We start from the raw sequence: 23,522 nt of genomic DNA on the forward strand, positions 1-23,522 counted from the left end.
GAGGAACTCCGCAGAACCAGGCTGGCTGCTGCAAGGAGATACACAAACTAGCAAAGACCTGAGAGGTGCTTATGAAGAGCACCTACACTTAATTAATTACTCTCCCAAATGTTAGTCACCAACAATATTTTAACAATCACCCCAAAATGAAACTGCAAACAGCTCAGCCCAGACTACCTGCCAAAGAATTCACAGTTTATTTCTTTGATCACCCTTCAGACAAGGGCAAAGTTGGTTCTTGATATGAATCCCTAGAGAGTGAATTTTAACCTGTTGTGCATTTTGAGTATCCTAGAGTGACATCCTCAGATCTACTCTGCATTGATCTGAATCACATCATTAGATAGATATGAGTGAAAACAGTCATATCTGAGCTCTGAACTAAGGCAACTTCAGAGAAGGGCAGAGGGAGATGCTCCCAGGAAAGTTTAAAATTTTTTCCCCAGCTTCTGTTTTTCAAAGAGGAGCTAAAAACCCACTTTTTCCAGGGAAGCTCTGTGTTCAGTAACTGAAGGACGAACATTCTTAGTGACATACACAAAATAAATTGGGTTTCTGTTTAACTGCATAAACAAGACAAAATATTGGAGAAAAACAGATACTTGCTCCAGAAATAATCCTTGTTTAATTGAAAGATCTTATTAACTTTGTTTCTGGTGGAAAATTTGATATTCAGCTAGCCTGCTAAAATATTTGCTAAGACCCAACCCATGTTATTGTTCACAAAGAATAGTTCACACATGTAGTTTGTTCTAATATCTGGAACATTTAGTTCCATTAAGAATATGGTTTGTCTAAAAAAATTGTGTTTTATGAAGACTGTAGTGAAGCTCACATTCTGACCTGGAATGGTTTATGAAAACTCATTGAAAGGCTGTGTGCCAAAGAACACTAGACAGTAATTTCATATGGGTAAATAAAGTACCTAAGTAAACATGGGAAGGATAACACCTTTTTTCTTACAGAAGAAATGGTCTCCTCCTTATGACCAGAATCTACAATCCATATTTATGCCATAATGAATGGTCAGCTATTGACTTAGTGCTCCAGAAAAACCTAAATGGGCAAAAACTAGTTGTAGTATTGGAATTCAGTGTAGTCAGCTCTATTTTTGAAGAGCTACTAAACATCTTGTTAAGCTTTTGGATGCATACAGAAGTGTGAGCTTTTAGATATTATACACATCAAAAGAATAAACTTACCTCCTCCCTGCCCCTACTCTGCATTAATCGCAGCTCTCCTGCCATTGTTTGGAGGCTAAAGTTCTGTCCACCGAAGGACACCTGGCAGTTTGCATGCACTGCTCAGCCCACTCTGCAGCTCAGGGCATCGGAGGAGCACACGCCCACCAGCATCCCTGCGAAGGGGACGACATAAATCCCACTCCTGCTTCTCCTGCACCTTGGCCATTCATTTCCTCTCCTCAACGACACTGTGCCTCTACTACAACAGTTTGTGGGTTATTTTCCACCTAGTGACCCAGATCCCTGTGCAACTGTGATAACACTGGTGCCAGGACGACTGAGGGGTGGCATGCTGCAGGGCAGAGAACAGGCTGCCGACCCCCATATGTCTGGGATAAACTCTCAGGAAACATTAGAGCTAACCTTTTCCATAGAGCTGAGTAACTTACTCCTCATTTATAATGTGCAGTTCTAGAGCAAGACCGTCAGGCTAGAGGAGAGGCCTCAGCGTCAGGATACCACGGCATCTTGACCCCGCTACTGCCCTGCAGGATAACACACAGCACACAACTTCCCTGCGTTCACCTTCGCTGTGCAGATGGTAAATGGAAGAAAGGACGCTCAAAACTCACTTTGGTGAGTCACTTCTGCAAAGATTGTCATGACTGGATAGGGAGGCTTCTTATAAGTGAGCACTGTGCATTTCATATTTATAACTTATATGCTGTAAAGGGTGGTTGTGACCATCCCTTCATTCACTACATCACTACATTTACATCTGCCCTATTCAGCCTGCAAAATTCAAGCCCAAAACAAAGAAGAGAAAGCTGCCAGGGTCACTGTGACACTTCAGACCAGTGCACAGTTCAAGCCACCAAGAACAGGAGACAGCAAAAATTGCAATCGGTTCTGAAACTGACATTGTTTTCCTCTCCCTCCCCCAAATCTTTCACAACACCCAGGACTGTCCCCATTATCATTTTATATCCTTAGGCTTTGTTCAGATAAATACTCTTTGCTTTCTTCAGGTGATCAACTTGATTCTTTTCTGAGGCTCATGTCGTGGAGAATGATTCCTAGAATCAGATAGCTTAAGTAGAAGATTCAGCTTTTCATGTTATTTTGTTCAAACCTACAAACAGAAAAATGGTAGACCCAAGCAGGAAACAGAAACAAATCCCATCCCAATGTATAAGCCACATTGACAGTGGCTTCAGAGCAAAATCCTAGGTGAAAATGAACCCACACTTTCAGTTGTTTGGTAGCTGGCTTAGATGGACTTTGGTTTAAATTCGCATAAGTCCAAACCTTTAGGCTCTTTGTAGCAGGATGGGTACATACACTCCAGCTCTCCCAGGCTTCCCCAGAGAAGCCTGTGTGGTATCATCACCCCAGAAGGAACRTCATTGTCTTGAGTTAAAGCTCTCTGAGCAGCTGCAAGTTTTTCTTACCCATGTTTAACCAAACTCTGGCGATACAAGTGACTAGAATGACAAATCCCATTGTCCATTTTCCACCTCAGCTCTGCCACTGGAAATGGTGCATCCAGGCAGGTCAGTCTATGCATAAACTCATTTCTACAATTAATGTGTTTTACAGAACTCCAGTAGTCCTTGTCACTTCCATTTCCAGCTTCCTGACTCAGCAGATCCAGTCTGCTATTTGCCAGTCCTTTGGAACTCTTGAATATGCATGCTCCTTACAAATTGCTAGGCTCATCTTCATTTCTCTACAATCAGGTTGTGTTCATGCTTGAAACCAGTTCCATACGCTACCTTGGGGCTTCGTACTCATCTTACAAAGCTCTCCCATTCCCTGCTCACCTCTGAGCAGCATGGTATTCCTACCTTCTGCTCTGGGCCTCCTAATGGCCAGGGCTATAGTTACCTCTATTCCGTACAGGACAGAGCAATGCCTTAGAATTTCCCTCTGGAAGAAACAAGTTCTCCTTCATCATAAAAAGCTACAGGTATTGACTAGCCATGCAAAATCACAGGATAGATATTTTATTTTTAGTACATCCAGCTCATAGTTACTGCACTAGAATGATAAATCACAGATTAAATAACTAAGCATTTAAGGAAAATTTACTACCAAAAAAAAAAAAAAGAGAAGTATCTGTGGATAAATAGATTTTACTTTTGTATTAGGCTCATGTTAAAGGTCAAATATATATATAAAATAAAGGGACGGGGACTTAACAACAAGGGGAAAAGCATGGACCAATGGAAGTAATGGACTAGGAAAGCCATGTTCTATTAGCATGGCCTCAGTATTGCTAAGCGCTGCAAATCACTGCAAAAAATCACAAGCCAAACCCTCAAAATTGCATGTCTGCATTTAAAACCAAGTAATTAAACACTGAAACAGTGAGTTCCTGTTACTTGCCTTTTGGTTTTTAAGGCTTTCGAGTTCATATTCAAAGGGTTTCCTCCCCTGCTGTCACAGCTTCAGGCTTACATATTACTTCAGACAAAAGCTGGGATTCCTACATGTCTCAGAGATGGAACTTTAAGAATCACAGCAAATTTCATAAAATTTGATTAAAATCACAGACTTTAGCAACATGGTCTATTCATTAGTTGGACAAATCACTTAATCTTTGTCTTTCTTCACTTAGGAATTAGCAGGACATATTTCTAAAAGCTTTACAGGATGACAAGCATTAAATATAGCATTTAATATAGAGACAGAGGAGTTAAGCAACTTGCTTAAGGTACACTTAAAGTCCAAAAAAAAGCATTAATATATCAGTTTCTGGTTCCTTGTTTTAGGATCGTACTACCTTCCTTTAATACACGTACTTTTCACAAATCTTTTCACCGTTTTCCCCGCTTCCTTATACGCTTGTTCCTAAGTACAGTTGAGTAATCCTACAGCAACCCAGACTCACATGAAACACTCAGAATAACCTCTTCCCACATAAATATATGTACATATCTATAAACAAAGCCTAGCACAGTGAGAATTTGCTGGTATTAGAAGAGCTGCTGGCCTTAATAGCCCAAATACAATGACTGGCAGCTGGGTGGAGTCAGAGAAGCCCTATGGACGAGTTCCTAGGTGTGAGGATTTCAACAGTCCTCAGTCTGAAAAATAAAGGGGATGAATTATCATTAAAATGAAACAGTTATGGGCACAAACAAAAAGAAAGCCTTACAAAGCATGCCTTCCTGTGAAACATGAACTATATCACCAGAGTCCAGTAAAGGGTCATTTCACATTGTAGTTCATTAGCTACAGCACACTGCTGTAAAATGCAAAGTCCAGAAAGTCTTTGAACCATCTCTAGATAACCATTATCTAGAATGATGGAGAAAAACTAGCACCTTCCCCAAAATACCAATTTTTGACAAATTCCTCCTCTTTTCTGTGAGGGTTATTTAGCAAAGCTACATTGTAAGCCTAGGTTTCCTAAGAAACTGTTTTTAGAGTTTGGATAACAACATTATTATCCATTGTTGCTGGTTTTGTCATTAATATTCATCGTGTAGCAAACTGCACTAACAAGTTGTGGTATTCTTCAAATACAACAGTGTGTTATCACCGGGCCCAGAGAGGTTCAGGTGCTCTGCTCAGGACAGAAACCGTTCCAGCTAGATGTGGCAACGCAGATGCAGTCTGTAGCACATGGCGGAGTCATCTTTACACCACATAATATACACAAAGGGGTCAGCAAAGATACATAAAACAGGGGGTCTGCTCTAGTGTGGAAGAAGAGCTGCCATTGGCACACTTCTTCCAGAGAAAGGAAAAACAGCCCATTCCCATTAAATCATGCAGAGAATGCCAAGCCCAGCAAATGTCCAAGAACGAGTTGTTGGGATTTTGATCAAATGCACGAAAGTGCTGGGGACCTCACAGTGACACGACTGGACTGCAAACTGTAGGGAAGTCATATTCACCCAAACTGGGAAAACATTGTGAAAACAATCTGTCATTTGATTTGAGTGTTCAGGATTCATTACTACACACTTCATTTCATATACTGCGGAGACATTTAGAAAAAAGAAGTCAAATATGTCAAAAAAGTATATAATCCATCATTACAAAAAGGAGTGAGGAGCATTTGAGCTAAGGAATCTCAACTGGATTTCGAACAAGGACTGTTCAGTGATCTATTTTTCCGGGCTGGATTCCACCCACTGTCCAATCCCAATACATTTCAGCAAATGTTTTTTGGCTACAAGGTTATTTCTCTTTCACATGGTAACAGACCCGAGCTAGAAAACAAGATCTGAATAAACCAAAGACTAAGTCCGACCAGGATCAGAATGCAGCTGGAATTAACTGCTGTAACTCCGAATTCAGTGGATGGCACCAGCCCAGGAGGGGACCTGTATAACACAGCCCTATTTTGAACTTAGGGCTCAGGCACATGTCTACAGGAGGCCAAAGAAGAACACATTCATACTTAAAAGAAAAGGAGATTAATTCTTCATCCACAGTAAACCTGGGGCTGAGTGCTTTTTTCAAGTTGGTGACTTCTAAATCACATAGGGAAATGCTGAAAGGTTTTTGTTCTCCCTTCCATAGCTCTGTACGTTCCATACAGAGACCAGAAATCCATTTGTCCTCACTTTTTAGATTTTCTTGTAGTTTGGGCATTCACAAACTCATTCACACATTTGTAACCATTCACACCTAGCCAATAGTATGTGGGAATAAGTCTGCATACAGTTGTAAATATTAGCGTGAGCAAACCCTGTATAACAGCAGACCATATCATGATTTTACAGGTTTGAGATATTCATATCACTTCCAACATTTGCAAGAACCGCATTAGCAACTTGGTATCCTGAGAGAAGCAAGGAAAAGTCAAGGATATTCTATAGTATGAACAGAAAATAGGAAAGCATTAAATTAGCTCCTTAGAGGCAGCACTGCCTACTGTTAGGCCAGCTGGACAGCTGGCATAGCCACGAGCCACTAAGAGTCATGCTCTGCCCACATATGATAAAACAGGAACTGCTTGTTGGTGCAGTGTAGCTGAGGAACCATCCTGACAAAGCCCACACTCAAGATCCTCCCACGTTCTCTGTTGGCTTCGGTGATGCATGTTTTGATGCCAGGGAAAATGGATTCTTTAATGCCTTTACACCATCAAAACTTTTGTGTCTAAAAACCAAGACCTTTTGAGGATGAAGAAAAAAAAGGCTGTCCAAGATGAGTATCTATCATGATTCTTACCCTGCAATGTTGTGAAGGAACGTAACCTAGCTCCAGTAACAAAGCAGTTTGGGCCTTGCATCACCCATTGTAAATAGCAGGGCACTGGAACAGGACGACACGCATGTTTGATGCTGAAGAAAAGCCTGTTTGTGCTTATTATAGTGGAGATTTTGTACAAGATTAATTTTTAAACATGAATTGTGTTTCTTGGATTTTTATATAGTCTTTTATCCTGAAGTGAATGAGACAGCTTGTAGGGTATGGCACCTGATTTGGTCCCATATGAGCATTTTCAAAGATGCAAACTTGAGTTATCAGCCAGCTGGGGAAAGAGGATGAATCATGGATATGTAGGTCTGAAGGTACTTAAAGCAGTTGTCCAAATCTCTGCTCAGCTCTGATTCCCTGTGGTGTGTACCCTCCCAGATCTTATGGTGGAGCAACCACCATATTACAGTGAAAGGTAATGCAGAAATAAGTGCTCCACTGTGTCCCACAGGAAACAATCCGTGTCAGAGAGAAGACAGTTCTACTCACTTTTTATTTGCCAGACTCTAACTCTTCAACTCACCCATTTAAATTAAATACAAGTCAATCACAGGATGTCATAAAAGTGTCTCAGAAAGAAAGATTTGCTATTTGGAGGACAGAGGGGTGACTGCATGACACTTATAATACAACCAGAGTTCTTTATTCCACACACGCACATTCCCCCTTCCCTGCCATTCCCATCAATACATCTCTCTGTGTGTCTATTCAGTAAAGTAACATTTGATTTCTACTTGCACAGCAACAGAGGGAAGTTATCCCTTAGCTGAGATGAGGGCACTTTCTCTCCTTCAAGAAACTTTCAGAACATTCCCTTCTGCACATGGGACAGGGAAGTGCCTATGCTGCAGCTTTTACAGTTTTTAGAGCAGCTTTGATCTGCATGTACTGAGACAGGCAAGTTCAATGATATCCCTACAATGCATGTTCCATGCACGTTGCTTGCAGTGGTGAAGAGCAAACACCGTGAATTACCCTGCAGTGGTGAAATGTCCTCATATAGTGAAGTCCATGAGTGACAACAGAAGCCAGAAAAGGCCTCTTAAATGCATTTAAATACCTATAGATGCAAATAGGCATTGAGTGGTGCTTTCCAAAGCGCAGAAGCTGCCCAGCTGTCCCTGGTTTCATTTCCTTCAAACAAATATTGTGGTAAGCTTCAGCTGGTGACTATTATCTGTCACCAAGCCATTTCTTGGCACTAGAATTGGCCTCTTCCTTAGATAGACTCTGCATGAGGAATGGTGTTTATTCACCACAAAGACCCATCACTAACTTGCTTTGCCCTGGCCCTGCCAGTCCATGGAAGAGGTACCAGGCTGTGCCACAGGCACCCAGCTAGTTGGACAAAAATACTTTTTTTGCAGGCACCAGAAGCAACAGTAAGTGGAGAGTTTATGGTGCTCAGCATCTTGAAAGAGCAAAAAAGATACAGGCACAAAAATCAAATCATTATTGAAGTTGTTTTCTGCTCAGAAAAGCACCTGGTGATTTTGTGGATAAATACTTTCCTCACTTTGAAAGGCAAAATGTGAGTTATTTTTCCAGTTCTATAAAGAACAGTCAAGTTAATAATGAAACTATTAAATATCCTGTGCACATTACCATATTAGAGGCCAGACCTTGCACCCTTTATCTTGAGGTGGGGGATTACTAAGGATGCAAAATTTGGCCCTTATATCCCCACAACAGCATTGTGAAGTAGATAGGTACCATTGCCTCATTTTTCAGAAGGGGAAACTACACAGCAAGTTTAGGAGCAGAATTCAGGTCATGCCCACACATCTCTCTGCTGTAACACATTACCTTACCTCCCTCTCACTTTGCCTCCAGGGCTAAATCAAAAGCATCCAAGTATCACTGGCAAAATGCACCCAGTCCAGCATCAGTCTTTCTGCAGACTTCTGCTGCTTCAGAAATGATAGCTGCTATTCCAGTCGTAAACAGATGCTACAAAACACTTTTTTCACAGGACCTGATCTCCAAAGTACACGAGACAACTCCCACTGATTGCTGTTAGCTAGCCCAAGACCTAAGATCTGGGTCCCTAAATATTTACAAGGCTGTTTCCACTTCAGTTAGAGCCTTTTTAAGGCCTTGTCTCCACTCCAGAATTCTGGAGTTAATTGATAAGGCACTTCAGGGGCTAATTCAGGAACTTCCACAATAGATGAGAAGTCCCATGGGTCACCTGTCACTTCCAAGCTGGCACTAACAAAGCACTGGTTGGCATGTGAAAACACATGTACCTGGGGCCAAGAGGCAGAACGGCTCATGGACTTGCCAGTGCCACGGTGCAAGAAAATCAAAGCCAGCCTTACCTCTCCATTGCCCAAGACAGCAGGAGAATCATGACCAACATGGAATTTAGTTACCTCAGCCCTCAACAAGGGTGTCTAAATGCAGTGAGATTTGGGAGTGAAAACAGGCCAATGGAAAACGTGGCTGGATGTTGACTTGGAAGGATTCCACCATATAGCTGAGGGCAGACTAAAACATAACACAACTGAACCCTTTCTTACACTAGACAAGTGACAGCATAGATTTCTCTGTGCAGCTGCTGACTTGTGGATGTAAGAATTAATGAATTGTCAGCCCTTGAATGAATGCAGTGTTCTATGTTAATGATTTACAAGTACATACTAGTCATACAATAGTTCAACCCGTTTGATACAACAGCCTGCCTTCTCTTTATTTAGAGCTATATAAATTCTAAATCTCCACCTTGATTGGAGGTACACTGGATCACTTGATCATACCTGTGATCCAGACACAGATCCCTGGGGTGATATAATTAAACAGCACTTTTGGCTCCAGCATGGCTGCAATAAGTTTGAGTTTGGTCATGCCATATCTGATGTGTGACTCCCAGAAGGCAGCAGACACCTAACCCTGGATCTGAAGTGGTGACAAGACTCTATATAGGGCTTGGGGCAATGGGGAGTAGTATAAAGAGTCCTTTCCTTGTTTAACACGTGCATTCTTCACTGCTCACTGCTTAGTGTGTGGTTTGCCCAGGTTGGGAATGTGTCCAGGTCAAACATAGGTCTTCCCCATGTGTTGATGGCCAGTGTGACACAGAAGACTCCAATGATGTTCATCACTATTCCAGATTTAACCTGTGAGGAAGAAAATCCAAACCACCAACAATAATCAAACATCAGAATAGCGAATAACAGAAGATTTGCTAGGCCTACTTGTACATACATAAGAAAGAAATGTGGTCAAATTAATGCACAGAAATAGCCATTGTACCTACTGCCCTATGTTCTTGCTTAGGTGGAAATACCAGGGAACGCACTGTGCAAAGCCTTTGAACACTTTGCTGTATAATTAGTCCAGGAACTTTAAGGAATGTACAACAAGTTGCTTTTATTAGTTAAAGACCAGCTTCTGCCCCCTGCAAGTCTCCAGTTAGAAAACCGGTGATGTGTGGGCACAGAAGCTGGCACTGTGTGGTCTGGCAAGCAATCAGAGGACCAGAACCTAAGGCAACTGACTGGTACCTTCTGCTTTTAGCTCCAGTGGGATCACAGTCAAGCCTTCAGTTACACTCACCAGTTCCCCAGAAAACACTGGAAGTCATTGACTGCAGTTTAACCCCTCTGTGTTTATGAGACTGACAATTTGTCAGTCTTGAATTTCAAACTGGGTTGTATGTCTGCCAAAGCCTGTGAGCAAGGTACTGTTGCTTTAGGGATGCAAATCTTGATTCAGATATTAATGGCTTATAAGAGAGGGACATCTGGTGTTGGYTGCTGCCCATAAGAGCCCCCTAGTACTTTGGAAGTACTAAGATAAGTAAAGAAAAAGAAGCTAAAAAATTAAGCTTACATCATATTTCAGGACAAGTGCAATGGAGAGTTTCAGATAAAAGATGAGGCAATTGTCATCTTACCATATCCAAAACACGGATGTGGCCATAGGAGAACACTATCGCATTTGGAGGCGTTGCAACAGGTAACATGAAGGCAAAGGAGGCGCTGAGAGTACCAGGCAGCATAACGTACAAAGGATTGATCTTGACAGACGTGGCCTGCAGTGAAAGGGAGAGAATCATCACACTGGAGGCATTTCAAAAGGAAAGCAAAGAGAACATACTCCAGAACTTCGAGACACACAGGCTCAGTTCCTTCCCTGGCATTACATCACCAGAGTCTGTTTTGAGCATTTTATAGTGGAATCYGCATGTGGTTAAAGATAAATTTGCTCTTGTTCACTATCCCACAATACTCAGAAACACTGCTTGATCCTTTCCTGTTGTTTGTTTTGCTGCATGGTATAATTCAGAGTTCTGGTCAAATTCATCTAGTAATCTTTTGTTTGACCTCAGACCACTTTTTCGGAGGGTTTGCCAGGTTAACAGAGGGATGTGATTATAATTACTAGGCATGTGGAGTAACACCCTTAGACTTTACACAAACTTAGTGGGATTCAGAACTTAAGTGCCAATTTAAGTTACTGATAGCTCAGCACCCTTGACTGGGATAATTTTACTTGGATGAAATGGTCCAGAATAAACTGGCTGTATTTTCCAAATTAAAGAACAAAATTACCTATTTTTCCTGCCTGTGCTTCAATGTCAGTTCTGCTCAGAAAAGGCAGAAATTACATCTGCTTTTAGAGCAAAAACTTACCAGGTTTTCCTCCTTAAAGTTTAAAATTGTTCTGGCTTATTCTGAGAAAATGACACATTTTTAATAATTGGGCCTATCACTTTCTATATGCTAGCATAAAAACATGAAGATGAAAGAACTGTCCAAAGGAATGAATAGAAAGTCCTGTGGGTTTTTTTGTTTGTTTTTTTTTAAATTCTGAGTTGGTGGTTCAAATAGAAAAGGACCAGAAGTAACTAATGTTTGGTGACCTGCATTAAAGAAGTGAATCTCACTTCACTTTCTCCAGCACCAAGGGGTACACCTTACAAATGAGCATTGCAGTGGCCTTGAACTGACCTCCTTTTTGGTGAGGGTGAAATGGGACAGGCATCTTTAATTAGTTTCTTCCCCTTAAAAGTTGGTTTCTCAGAGTTCAGGCATACAGACAGGGCAGTTTGGAGAAAGCTGGCATTCCCACTATCTGTCTGCTTATGATGCCATAAATATCACAGTGATGCCAGGGATATAAATCTGACTCTGTCTAACACCACCAGCTAAAGACACTATTCATTAAGCTATGCTGTCAGATGGACTGTTTCATTGCTTGCTTTCAGAGTTACATCAGAGCAGCATACAAGACAGTAAAGCTGATATTGCTTTGCCACTAGAGACTGTCAGTTTATATCTGGTCTTCCAGTTGATAGGATAACAGGATGGAAGTAATTTTAATCTTACCAGGGACGAAAAGACAGGTAGGAAGAGAGTGGCTGTGGCAACATTACTGGTGCACTCGGTGAAGACAGCTATAGCAAGTGAAATTATTACAGCAATGGCCCATGGTGGGACAGATCCTAGCGGAGTCATCTGCTGACCCAGCCAAGCTGAGAGCCCAGAGTCCTGACAAGAACAAAAGGTGTGTTTCAGTGAGACTTAGAACCCCTGGCTTAGGAACAGGGAACTCTCACTATGCATAACATTCCTGGCAAATAATCCTAAAGGACGCCTGAAACCAGACACAAAAGGCACAGCTAGATCATGCACAAACTGAAGAAACAACATTCATGAAAGTAAAATGATCTTTCCCAAACACTAAAGGAAATTCCTTGCCAACCAGACATGATACTCGGTCCCACTTTCCTGATTTTCCTGAAACTCAAATACTTCCTCAAGCTTTGATTACAAAGTTATGTTTTTTGCTAAACAGAAACATGACATTATTGCCGAGGCTACTGCAAATACTTAATGAACCACTCACAAGATTCCTGGCATACGTTTCTAAGGTTTCCAAAGATCCTGACTTTGTATGAGTGCTCTATTTTTTGAGCATTAACAGGGATTGACTCAAACAGCTTACAAAGCCTTCTGCTATTGAGACCAAATGGACAGGACCACAGGCCGCGGCCTCCAGATCCAAACACTGATGAATGTTGCACTGCAGAGCTTTAATTTATCCTATGATTTAAAAAACTTACTAGACAAAATTTAGACCTGAATAGGAATTTCCCCAAAGTCCAGCACTGTTGAAATCTAAAGCTTTGATTTAGACCCATCTTAGTAGTGATGAAGGAAACAACACGGTTGGCCTCAAGATTCTTGCCTGTTTCAGGAACTCAGCTGCCTTTTCTGTGAATTTATGAACATTGGATCAAACCATGGGCTTACATAATGCAGTACCTTGCCCGACAGCAGCCACTGACAAAAGATCCAAGAAACCCCACTGTAAACAATTATGGAAAATATCTACACACCAGGTATTTCTTCCTGACCACTTCAGTAATGTTTTTTTTTAAATCTGAAGATTTATGCCCGTTAAACAAACCTCAAATGTTCTGAAACTTTCATATGTGTTATCTATACTTCTATTTTTCTAGACAGGACTGGGACCAGGGAATAACACAAATAAGAAAGGTTGCTCTTCTGGTCTGTTCAGCTAGTGAAGATCCCAAACTACTTGGCAGACTACAAGAGCTCAGATATATTGAAGAAACTTAGTCAAAGAATACAAATTCCTGTGAGAAGGAGGCACAGGTATTCACCTCTCCTTCCAGTTTTAGATCTTTACTGGGCCTGAATTTGGGTGCATGCCCAGTAATATGGGACAAGATAACAATGAGGGAAGCCTGTCTTTGAGTCAGAGACCCATATATGTCAGAACATACTGTGCTTGCATCAGCCAAAGCGAAGCCTCCTCCCAGCAGCAGCACAATACTCCAGGGCATCTTCCTCTGAACCACATTCCACTCTAGCAGCGGGGCTGATAAAAATGGCTTTGTCAAATCTGAAGCGAGAAGCGAAAAGCAGAACATTTGTTGGGAGAGTGAAAAGACTTTGGCTCCTGCTCTACAAGACACTAGAGGAAGGGCCCCGCAGGCAGAGGCATGTTACTGGGAGACCCACACATCTCAGGGTAGTGGTAATGAATGGGGACCATGTGCCAGCCCTGACCAAGAAGTGAGGAAAGAGGCATGCAATTCCAGCACATGTTCCTGCCAATACCATTAGCTGGAGCCTGGCAACTGTTTCACAATTTCTCTTTCAAATACCTTCTTCAGTCTCCTCAGGGTCAGAACTGCTTCGATTCCATTTAATGAATTTGGGTTTACTGGCAGGAAGGATAAACAGTAGCAGGGCAATAAAAACAGCAACGGTGGCATCACTGACAAATCTAAAGAAGAAAAAAGAAAGTAGGTTAGAAAATAGGACACCTTTCTCCTAGAAGATGGCTGCCTTCCAGCATTGCAAGCACTGTTCTATGTCATCCTGCTTGGGGTTCGTACAACACTTAGCACAATGGGTCATTAGTTCACGACTGAGGCCTCTCAGACCTGCCACAACACAAGACAGTAATAAATGAAACCAGCTATAATACACATTAATAACCAAAGACGGAGGTCATGATGCCTCCTGGGAGCATGGTTCCTTCTCTGTGGGGAAGCCAAAGATTCAAAGGTGGTAACCCAAACAACAATGTGGAAAGAAACAGCCTAAATGATTTTCCCATCACACCTGTTATGTTTTTAACATGGCACAGACATTACGTAAAGAAGCCATTCAAATCACTGAACCAATTTTCCAGTAGGTTCTCTATATACTATTGTTTAGAGATGGTATTACCAAATGCTCAGTGACACCGCAACTGATTGGAGCTCATACAAATCAGATATTAATGAGTACATCAGTGTGACTGAGACTAGCATTGCCGAATTTTCTCTTCCTTTTGGAGGTTCAGCTTGCTCCATGTCTCAGTCTCCAGCCTTCATTATAATACAAACTGGCAAAGATCATTTGCTGATCTCACACATGAGAGGTAGGAACATGCCCAGCAAACATACAAATTCAGAAAAGGTTGGGATGAATGGCCCCATAAGTCAAAGGGGAGTGTAAGAAAGAGGGAACATGTTCATTGCTAAGATGGTACAAGATGAAAAAACAAACAAACTTACTTATCTCCTCTTGGGAAGAGTTTTGGGGCCCAGCCTGTTACAAAGCCTGGGTGTCTGCTAAACCACAACAGAACCAGCAAAACAAATATCACGATGATATTGAATTCAGCATAAGAGATAGGGCCTAATTTCTTCAGTTCTGCCTTCAGCATGCTGTATGCAGCTTTTTCTTTAGCAGTTTTCTCTGTCCCGCAGCCCCAGCTTTTTTTTAAGCTTTAAGAAAAAGGAAGAAGAAAATACTGTAAGTATTTACATACTAGAGGGATTTAACAGGCTTGCCACTCTGAAGCTGTCCCTCCTGGGGGCAGACACAGACCAGAGCAGAGGTCAGGAATAGAGGAATGACAACAGTGTCACAGTATTTCATGGGGACATGGCAGTTCTCACAGAAGGATGGGATCTATGAATGTATGTAAGTCTCTGTCCAATTTGGAGCAATCTGGGATGAAAAACTCAGTTTTGAATCAATGGCTGCAAAACAGATGTGCAAGTTCTCCTCAGCCCTTTCTTCAGATCAAAAATCTCAGGCAGAGTTGAAAAAGGTGATTTTGTCTGAATATTAAGAACACCTAAAGGTTTGTCTTAGCGCAACAGCCCCCTGAATGAAAACAGGTTTCCAAACCTCAAAAGTTGCTGTGAAATGGAATTGCTGTCTGCTGCAAAATGAATAACATGAATAACTTCTCACTGGGTTTGTTTTATCCAGAAGCTTGTTCTCAGTGAGCTGATCTACCCAATATCATGTAGTTCATACTTACTTGAGGCCCATGAAAGAGCACTGTAGCCAAAGCCAAGCTAGTGTCAACATCAGAAGCATGTTTGGGAATGCAAACCCAAACCAGGAAGCAAAATTCACAACATCATTATTGTTGGGGTACAACCTGAAAAGAACAGAACAATACTTTCTCTACTGTCAAAACATTTAGGAATCTACCCTCTCTTTAATATGTGCTAGTGAGAATTAGGTAATCCAGGACAATCATTACAAATAATCATAGGCAACATTCATAGCCTACTGAAGTCAATAGGAAGACTGCCCTGGATTTCAGAGCAGGTCTTAAATCATCCTCAGTTAATTTTCACTGCATTTTACTCTAATGCATATAGCAGTTCATTATTGATATTTTAGGTCTCAGTAAGGCAAACACTGCTGAAAGATCTCCTACACCTTCTAGGTACCTCTCACTTCCAACACTCCTGCTCATTTATTCTCTGACAGCATGTTGCTTTCCTCCTCCCTGTTTGTAACACTAATAGGAAAGCAAGAATTTTCTCTTCCTGAAATTAATAACTGCACTTCCACTAACTTCAACAGAAGATAAGGCTTCTACTTGGCTTAAAAGAATGAAGCCAGAGTTTTAGCAGCAGCAGCTTTTAATTCCTCCCTACATCCACCAATTACATCTGGAAGAAAAATATCAATAGCAGATTTCCAGCTGGGTCTTAAAAGTTCCACTTTGGCCAGCTGGGTGTTAAAACCAATGGATAATGTGGCTGCTGAGGCTTGAGTCCTCCAAAAGAAGGAAGGAATGCCGAGGGACTGGTGTAGAGTCTGTAGAATTTCCACTGCAGAAATGATTGCATTTAATTCAATTCCCAAGCTCAGCTTAGCAAGAGAGTATTTTGTGCATACCTCCTTTCCTTTACAAGATCCATGCAGTTTCCACAGCCATAGCATGGAGGAATAACGTTACAGGAGTTTCCATGCTATTTTTAGCTCTCTGTGGTGCACTTATGAGAAGAGTTAATCATACATTCTTCTCATGCTCCTCACTGAGGTTCCTCTGCTGACGTGCTGCATTTTAGTTGGGAAGGAGGAGGCAGAAGAACCAATATCTCATGATCAATCAGCTCTCTGCAGATTACAAGCAAGTATTTCCAAGCTCCTCAGGAGACCTATAATATCAGCACCTAGCTGCCTAAGAAAGGCTGCAGCAGAAAAGAGAGGCCCACCGCTTCATACACATTCCTCACTCTCAGTTCATCAACTGGTTATCGCTTAGAGTTTTCAACTGAAGCTGTCAACTAAGAATTTAGTCTATTGGTCTGAGAAACAGTGAGATAGTGTAAGTGGAAGGAAAAGCAAGAATCACTTACTGATTCATTTGGCCTTTCAACACAAGGTTTGGCCCTGTTCCAGTGAGTGTTGCAGTTCCTCCAATGCTGGCAGCATAGCATATACAAAGTGTCATTCCCTTGCGTATACGTTTCCTCATTTCCTTTTGCTCAGAAGATGTGGGGTCATCAGGGACTTGTCCATTGCTTATGACTAGACACAAAGAACATAACTTGCCTCAGGTAAAGCGAGGGAGGCAGAGAGTTCAAGACAGCGTCTACAGGCTCAGTGCTTCTGGTTTGTCTATGCCATTTATTTTAATTCAGAAAAAAAACCAAATAATGTCCCTAAATACTTTAGACTCATGTTCATGAGGAGCTGAAAAGAGAGGTTGTCTAAACGTTACAGTGCTAGCACAAGACTGATAGTCTTGGTCTACATGACTCAAGGATAGTGTGCCACAGCTCCCTAGCAGCAATTTCCTATTTCACAGAGAAGCTTAACACTGTCCAGGTATTGCAGTCACTGGAACTCTTTCAATACCAGAGTAAGAATCCAGCTAGCTTTAACAACTGTGGATATGGCAGAAAAAAACAAACAAACAAACAGAAAAAAAAACAACAACAAGACCAAATTCTTGTCTGACATAACTGTTAAAGTCAATATGTTATGTCGGTTTACATCAAGTATGAAATTTTGCTGCTGTGTCCATTGTTCTCTGAGGTTAACAAACTAATCCTGAAGTCTGACTGGAGTAACTGAGCAGGACAATGCATTTATGGCAATTACAACCAACTCAACAATGCTAAGGAATATTTTTCACACACACCGGTTACCTTTACTATAGGTTAGGGAAAAACTAGTCAGCAAAGCCAAGCAGTTCCTTCTAAGTGGACAGAAATGCAGCAAAATTATTATTACTGGTCTGAGAGCAGAAGTCTGTTTTGGGGAGTCAAGAATCAATATTAAAAAGAGCATTTGCAAATATAAAAACTTATTTTCAATACAACTGTTCAGAAGCTAGAAATTAGCAACCTTACAGAGCATTCTGTGACCAAGTGGCAGCTTTGTGGTCTTGCACATCTCACATAAGCATGGTGCCTGAGCTTCCCACAATCATAGTGCATTCTCCTTTCACAAGTGAGGTAAGAGACGAATTCAGAGAAGATCAAGGTCATATCTAAACTATGCTTCAAGGACCAAATGAATACGGCAGTTGTGGCAGCCTCATAACAGGGCAGTGTCTGGCCACACAAGCATCATTCTCTCACACCTCTCTTCAATGGGCATGTGAGCCACAAGAGGGGAAGGGTACGTCCCAGGCAAAAGGCTTGAATTATGGAACATGGTATGCAATACCAGCATTTGCACTCATTCTTGCACAAGTCACACAGGAAATCATGACTGATCAACTTGCTAGTTCAGTGAAATCACATCTCCTTGAAAATCCCCAGGACAATCCTTCCTCCTCTGAAAGAGGAAGGCACCATAGCTCTGTTCATCAATGATACAACACAGCCCTCTGTACCAACACAGCAAACCAGTGAGATCACAGGGAATGAATGTGTGTGTGGTTCAAGTCAAGTGAAACATTGCAGAGTCAGAGCATAGACGAAAGGAGTCAAGCATCAGGGTAAGATCATATTTTAAAGTTTTCCAAAGACCAGTTTATCTGCCATGAGAAGAGAAAGCTTTTGGTCAAATGACACCAGATCCTCTCTTTCACACAGCTTTTAAAGTATTCCTCCTTCTTTCCCCCATCTCCACATATGATCTGGTCAATAAGGGTATATTTATTACACCAGGAACAAAATAGGTTGAGATTGCACAAAGTTTTTCAAGCATTCTTACATGACTTAGGAGCTCAGTCCCCACCAATAATCACAAGATTCAGAAAGCGGGGTGATGGGGGGCTTTGGAAGATATTTCTCACAGGATATGCTTTTCACATCCCTGAGCAGGCAGTTAATTCCAGGGAAACTGTGGGGGGATGAGCTCAGCTTGGAGGAAAGAACATAACAATCTGTGTTGGATCTAGAACTAAGCACAAGAAAATGGCAGCCACCAAAACTGGAAGTCATTTTGGAAAAGCTAAATGTGATGCATTTCAGGGCTTTCATTCAAGTTACCGTTCTCTCTCCTTGGGAAAGGTCCAGAGAACTTCTCTGAGACCAGTGAGCTTTGAGTGTAGCACGTTCAGTGGTATCAACCCGCTCCTTAGTGGTCCCTTACCCTGCACTGAAGTGGGATCTGATGCATCCTTTTCCTCCAGCTCAATCACTGCATTAGTTTGCCCGCTTGCTTCTTCCATCATTGTCAGATCCTGCTCTGTGTTGTCCATTTGATCCAAGACAGCCTGGACAATGGGAACCATCATAGCAGTGGTGGCTGTGTTACTTATCCACATGGACAGGAAGGCAGTAACTCCCATGAATCCCAGCATGAGGCTGAAAAGAGAGAAACAGGCAGAGGAGAAAGGAGTTAAAAAAACCAGACATCGCTAGGCTTTATGGTCATTCTGACCTAGAAAGCAGAGCCCAGACAGGAATGCGCGTAGCCGCCAGCAATGCAAAGCAGGACCAGATTCCCCCCTAGGACAGCTCTGCCACCTTCACTGAAGGAATCTCAGAAAGGCATTTGACTCCTTGGTCTGCATATGATTAATCCTGCCATCATTTTGTCCCCAATGGCAAGCACCTAGATTTTAGCCAGATTAAAATGAAATAAAATGGTAGTTCTGTAAGAGCAAACCGTAAAACAATGTTATTTCCCTGATTATTACCATTAAGATAGAAAACAACACTTTTGGATCTTGCAAATTTGACTTTTGGCTGTAGATGCAAAATAATGGATACTGGATGCTCTTCAGCACCACCACCTTTGCTAGACTTAACTCTAGCCACAGAACTGGCACCACTTAATCATCCCTAAATAAGCATGCCGCTTCCCTAGGTGCTGACTGGACCTCCATTCACAGAGATGGTGAGGAGGACCTTGCATCACTGATGGCTTGGGGCTGTGACTGAGGGCATTCACCTAAACAGTGAAAGCCAGCACATACAGTAATAGGTCAGCTGGGTAACAATAACACAGTTAACATAGAGTTTTACAGAGATTCTGACTAAAACAGAGAGCAAGGGTAGGATTTATCTCAGCTGACTTCAGACACAAACAACACAGGTACCTTAATTCTACTTACTGCTTTGCAGTTGATGGGCATTTTTTGAGCATGAATCATCTGCCCTATTTAGATATCAGGTTTCAGGTGAGATGAGTTTTATCTCTGAAAATGCCTGTCCCTTTTTGATGACTGCACAGACTAGCTATTTGAATCAGAAGTGAATGCCTGTGTTTGGAAAATTGAATTCCATCTGAACACTCTCATCCAGGGATCAAACCATGAMCTCAGTGGAAAATGTAAGAGACTATAGAGTTAGAGGCTGAAATTAATATAAAAATATTTTAAATCCATTCAAGACATTTAGCAGACAACTGAGAAACTTGGAGCTTGAACCAGCTCATACTGAATCTGTGGAAATGTTCCTTTCAGCTCAGAAGAGAGCTGGCCATGCTTTAGTCACAGGTGTTATCCTGTGATGTTGTTCTTGGCTACAGGATGATAAACTGTTCTTGCAAACAGACTTCATCCCTGGTAACTCTGCGTAAGGGCAACAAAAAAGTTATTGGAGCTTCCTTTCTGTGCCAACCATTGCACACCCTCCCTGGGCCTCAGCTGAGTTGGCACAGGCTGGAAAGAGGTCATGTAATGCTCTTACAGTGCAGGTTTCACCCCAAGAATCAGCAGGACCTTCAGCGCAATCCTTTTGTGGAGATTCCACTGTTCAACAGAAATTGCGACGATTAGCCCCCCAATGAAAAGCATGTTTGTTTCCTTTAGGTACTGCAAGCAAACCTGAAACACAGAGAAGGTAGGTCAGGGGCCTCAATGTAGCCTCTTGCTGGCTTTATCAGTACACATTGCCTTCCACCCTCCCAAAGCCATTCACCACACCAGGCCCCACTCCAGCATCGGCAGCAGGAGCAGTTGCAGCCTCAGAGCTACTTCCAGTTTCCCAAACTCTTGATTATTTGTTTAGGTGTTGAACTGGCTAGTACAGAGACTGTTACTACAGCATGAACRTTCTTTTTTGGATCACTAGGAGTTAATAAAGTACAAAATGACAGCAGTTTTCTAAAAGATTGTTAGGGGCTCAAAGTATTGTGTAGGTACCAGGGATGCTAACCTCTAAAACAGATTTCTCAGCACCTTTAGAATTCACACACTTCCTTACTAACTTCTTGGCCAGTAGTAAGCATGGGCTACAGTACCTAAATACAGTTTCACTCCCTTGGGCTAAAGCACTACCCTCCCACTGGCACAAACAGCCAGGCATCCTTTAGCAGAACGAGCTTTGGAGGGGACACTGTGCTTGCTGGCAACATGCTGTCTACCCTTTCAGAGGAAGTTTGCCCGATGCATTTTGAAATCTCCCATAGGATACATCTGCACTTGGAAGTAATGGCTGTCTCATAAGATGGGTATGAACACACAAGCTTCAGCATCAGACCTTGCCTACTGAATCAAGAGTAACTCCACAAGCTGCTGGCATTAGAGGGATGCTCTACAGCAGGATCCACACTTACAGATGGACTTTCCCCTCTATCACCCCGAGCCCCATACCCCTTACTTTCTGGCAAAAGGTGTATTTAGTTCAGCATGTTCGTATACATGAATGCTGAATACTGCTTAATATTTTCAAGAACAGCACCACAGAAGTGGAAGACTTCACTATTAAACTTATTTGCTGCATATTGATTGGAGGATCAGAGCAATGGATACCCTGTACTGGATCTGAATTCATCCTTACTGTTTTAGAGTCCTGAACTCCAAGCAGAGGGAAAAATACAACAGGCATGAGGGAAGTAACAGCCAGTGGGATAACTTCAGTGCACCAGTACACAGCCATGATGATGATGACATATGCACATTTGGCCTCCTGCAATACAATGGAAGACACATTTAAGCATAGATATTTGTTCTTAAATATGAGAAACACACTCCTATCTCTTATAAAGGGACCAAACTTTCCATTGTCTGCAGCTTAACAAGGTATGCAGAAATAGGCAGTAGGGACATGAGGATTTAAACTGTTACATTTTAAGCCTTGTTCTGAAATCACCTGCAGAAATAGATCTTTTTGGCCTCAGTGRTTGTTCTAATGCACCCATGTGGAACGCACGGTGCGAAGGAAACACACCTTCCGCAGCCAGGTAAGTACGCTGTTCAGTGCTCAGCTGCCCCTTGGCAGCTGGTGTAAGCAGGAGATTCCACGTCTAGGAGCCAAGAACTTTTAATAGTCTTTATGGATTTTGGCATTTCTATTTTGAGTATTTATTTTAAAATGGATGGCTAAATTTCCCAGTGTGGATGATTAGACTGTCTGAAATTCACATGTCCTTGAGGTGTATCCAGTCAGACACCTGAGCACAGAAACATGCTGCATTTCTGAACAATTTAGAAGTTCTTAGGGAACTCTCTTATCTTTTTTTTACGGCTAAGCACATTCCAGTATTAATTATTTTCCCAAATCATACTGTGCTTATTGAATAAGGGGATTCCCTAGATTAGAAATGTTGTAACATATCTGTTTACACAAGTTGATCAGCCATTTCTGTTACCTAGCCTTCCTTGGCTTATACTTTCAAAATTGTTAGGAGAAGCAAGCATTCATTAGCTGACAGTAAACAGAGTTTTAAAGCTTAAGTCTAAGTGTTCTTTAGTTCACAATTTGCTCATATTTAGAGTATGTGTTTATAGGATCTTATTCTAATGCAACAAATGGGACTTTATTGCAACAATAAATAGTGGTATAGTGACATTTAAATTGCTGTAAGGTGATATTTATGAAGAGGAGTGTTGTCTTCCTTCATTTTGTTGAGAAGCTTTTTAAGGAAACAGAAAACATGGTAAGTAATATGATTTCTTTTCAGGTTTAGAGAAAATTAATTATAGGACATGTTTTGAAATGAATAATTCTTCATAGACTAGAAGATATCTAACAGAATTTATATATATTTCTTCCCGTAATAAATGTGAGATGAGCTTGTGATACAATTTTAAGCTGTACAACAGTAATTAAATGCTAGAACTGATGATGGTTCATCTGTTGCCACTACAAAAGACATGAAAACAACAACACTAAGTGCCTGAAAGAGAATATTACTCTTGAATAAAACACAACACAAAAGAAACACTAGTTTTGTAAAGTGGAGAGTAAATAATTTACATAAAGTTCAAAAATACAACCATGCTTATAAATTAACTATGACAACCATAGCCAATTCAAACAACCAAAGTTCTAGGATTAAAAAAAAAAAAAAGTATAACTGTGATTTATAGGAACAGTCACAGAATGTTTCTTTGGCATCTCTGGACAGTCCACAGGAAACAGTGATTTGCCCTCTCCCTGGGAGCTGAAAAAGCAGTTGCTGATGGAAATGTTACACTCCCATTGTGAAATACTGTAATTTCCCAGATTAGAGTGGTGACACAATATTCCTACAAATGCTAGAAAACCAAAGAGATACTTATTCTTCTGGGAATCAGCTTTCCTAGTATTGATCATGGCAGTGCCTAACAGTCAGAAATCAGTCTTTCTGTGAAGCACCTGTGTTCAGCTGAAAGGCAGGGTGATACTATTCCACCAGGGAAACCAGAAGGGGTGGCAACGCTGTTTGCACACGTGCATGAGGCTTTTCTCTAGTTTAAAACGCACTGAACCACCACAGGTCATTCAGAAGAAAGTTTGGTTTTAGCATTATTATTATTAGAATAGCCTCTAAAGCTCTATTGGACTAAAATACTGCAAAGTGAGGTTTCGTTCTTTGCCGGGAAGGTGGCGAGGTGTCACGGACCAGTCGTCGCCGGGCTGCTCGGCTCCGCCGGGAGCGGGGGCACCGCGGGCGGCCCCGGCAGCGCGCCCTCCGCCGCACCCTGCCCGGTCCCATCGCCGGGACGCCC

General features: G+C 41.7%; 1 protein-coding gene across 1 annotated transcript in view; it reads right to left on the bottom strand.

Annotated features, from left to right (window-relative positions):
- Positions 1-9,388: 9,388 nt before the first annotated feature.
- SLC13A5 (solute carrier family 13 member 5) overlaps positions 9,389-23,522 on the bottom strand; it is a 15,316-nt gene continuing 1,182 nt past the window's right edge. The window contains exons 2-12 of the mRNA XM_026075924.1: positions 21,370-21,498; positions 20,278-20,414; positions 18,734-18,948; positions 16,543-16,714; positions 15,204-15,326; positions 14,446-14,658; positions 13,546-13,667; positions 13,162-13,280; positions 11,738-11,899; positions 10,303-10,440; positions 9,389-9,523 (exon numbers count right to left, since the gene is read on the bottom strand). Coding sequence (XP_025931709.1) covers positions 9,389-9,523; positions 10,303-10,440; positions 11,738-11,899; positions 13,162-13,280; positions 13,546-13,667; positions 14,446-14,658; positions 15,204-15,326; positions 16,543-16,714; positions 18,734-18,948; positions 20,278-20,414; positions 21,370-21,468 — 1,635 coding nt within the window. The 5' untranslated portion in view covers positions 21,469-21,498. The remainder of the gene's footprint in view (positions 9,524-10,302; positions 10,441-11,737; positions 11,900-13,161; positions 13,281-13,545; positions 13,668-14,445; positions 14,659-15,203; positions 15,327-16,542; positions 16,715-18,733; positions 18,949-20,277; positions 20,415-21,369; positions 21,499-23,522) is intronic.

Source organism: Apteryx rowi, unplaced genomic scaffold, assembly GCF_003343035.1.
Source record: "Apteryx rowi isolate R43461 unplaced genomic scaffold, aptRow1 scaffold_414, whole genome shotgun sequence".
NCBI lineage: Eukaryota > Metazoa > Chordata > Aves > Apterygiformes > Apterygidae > Apteryx > Apteryx rowi.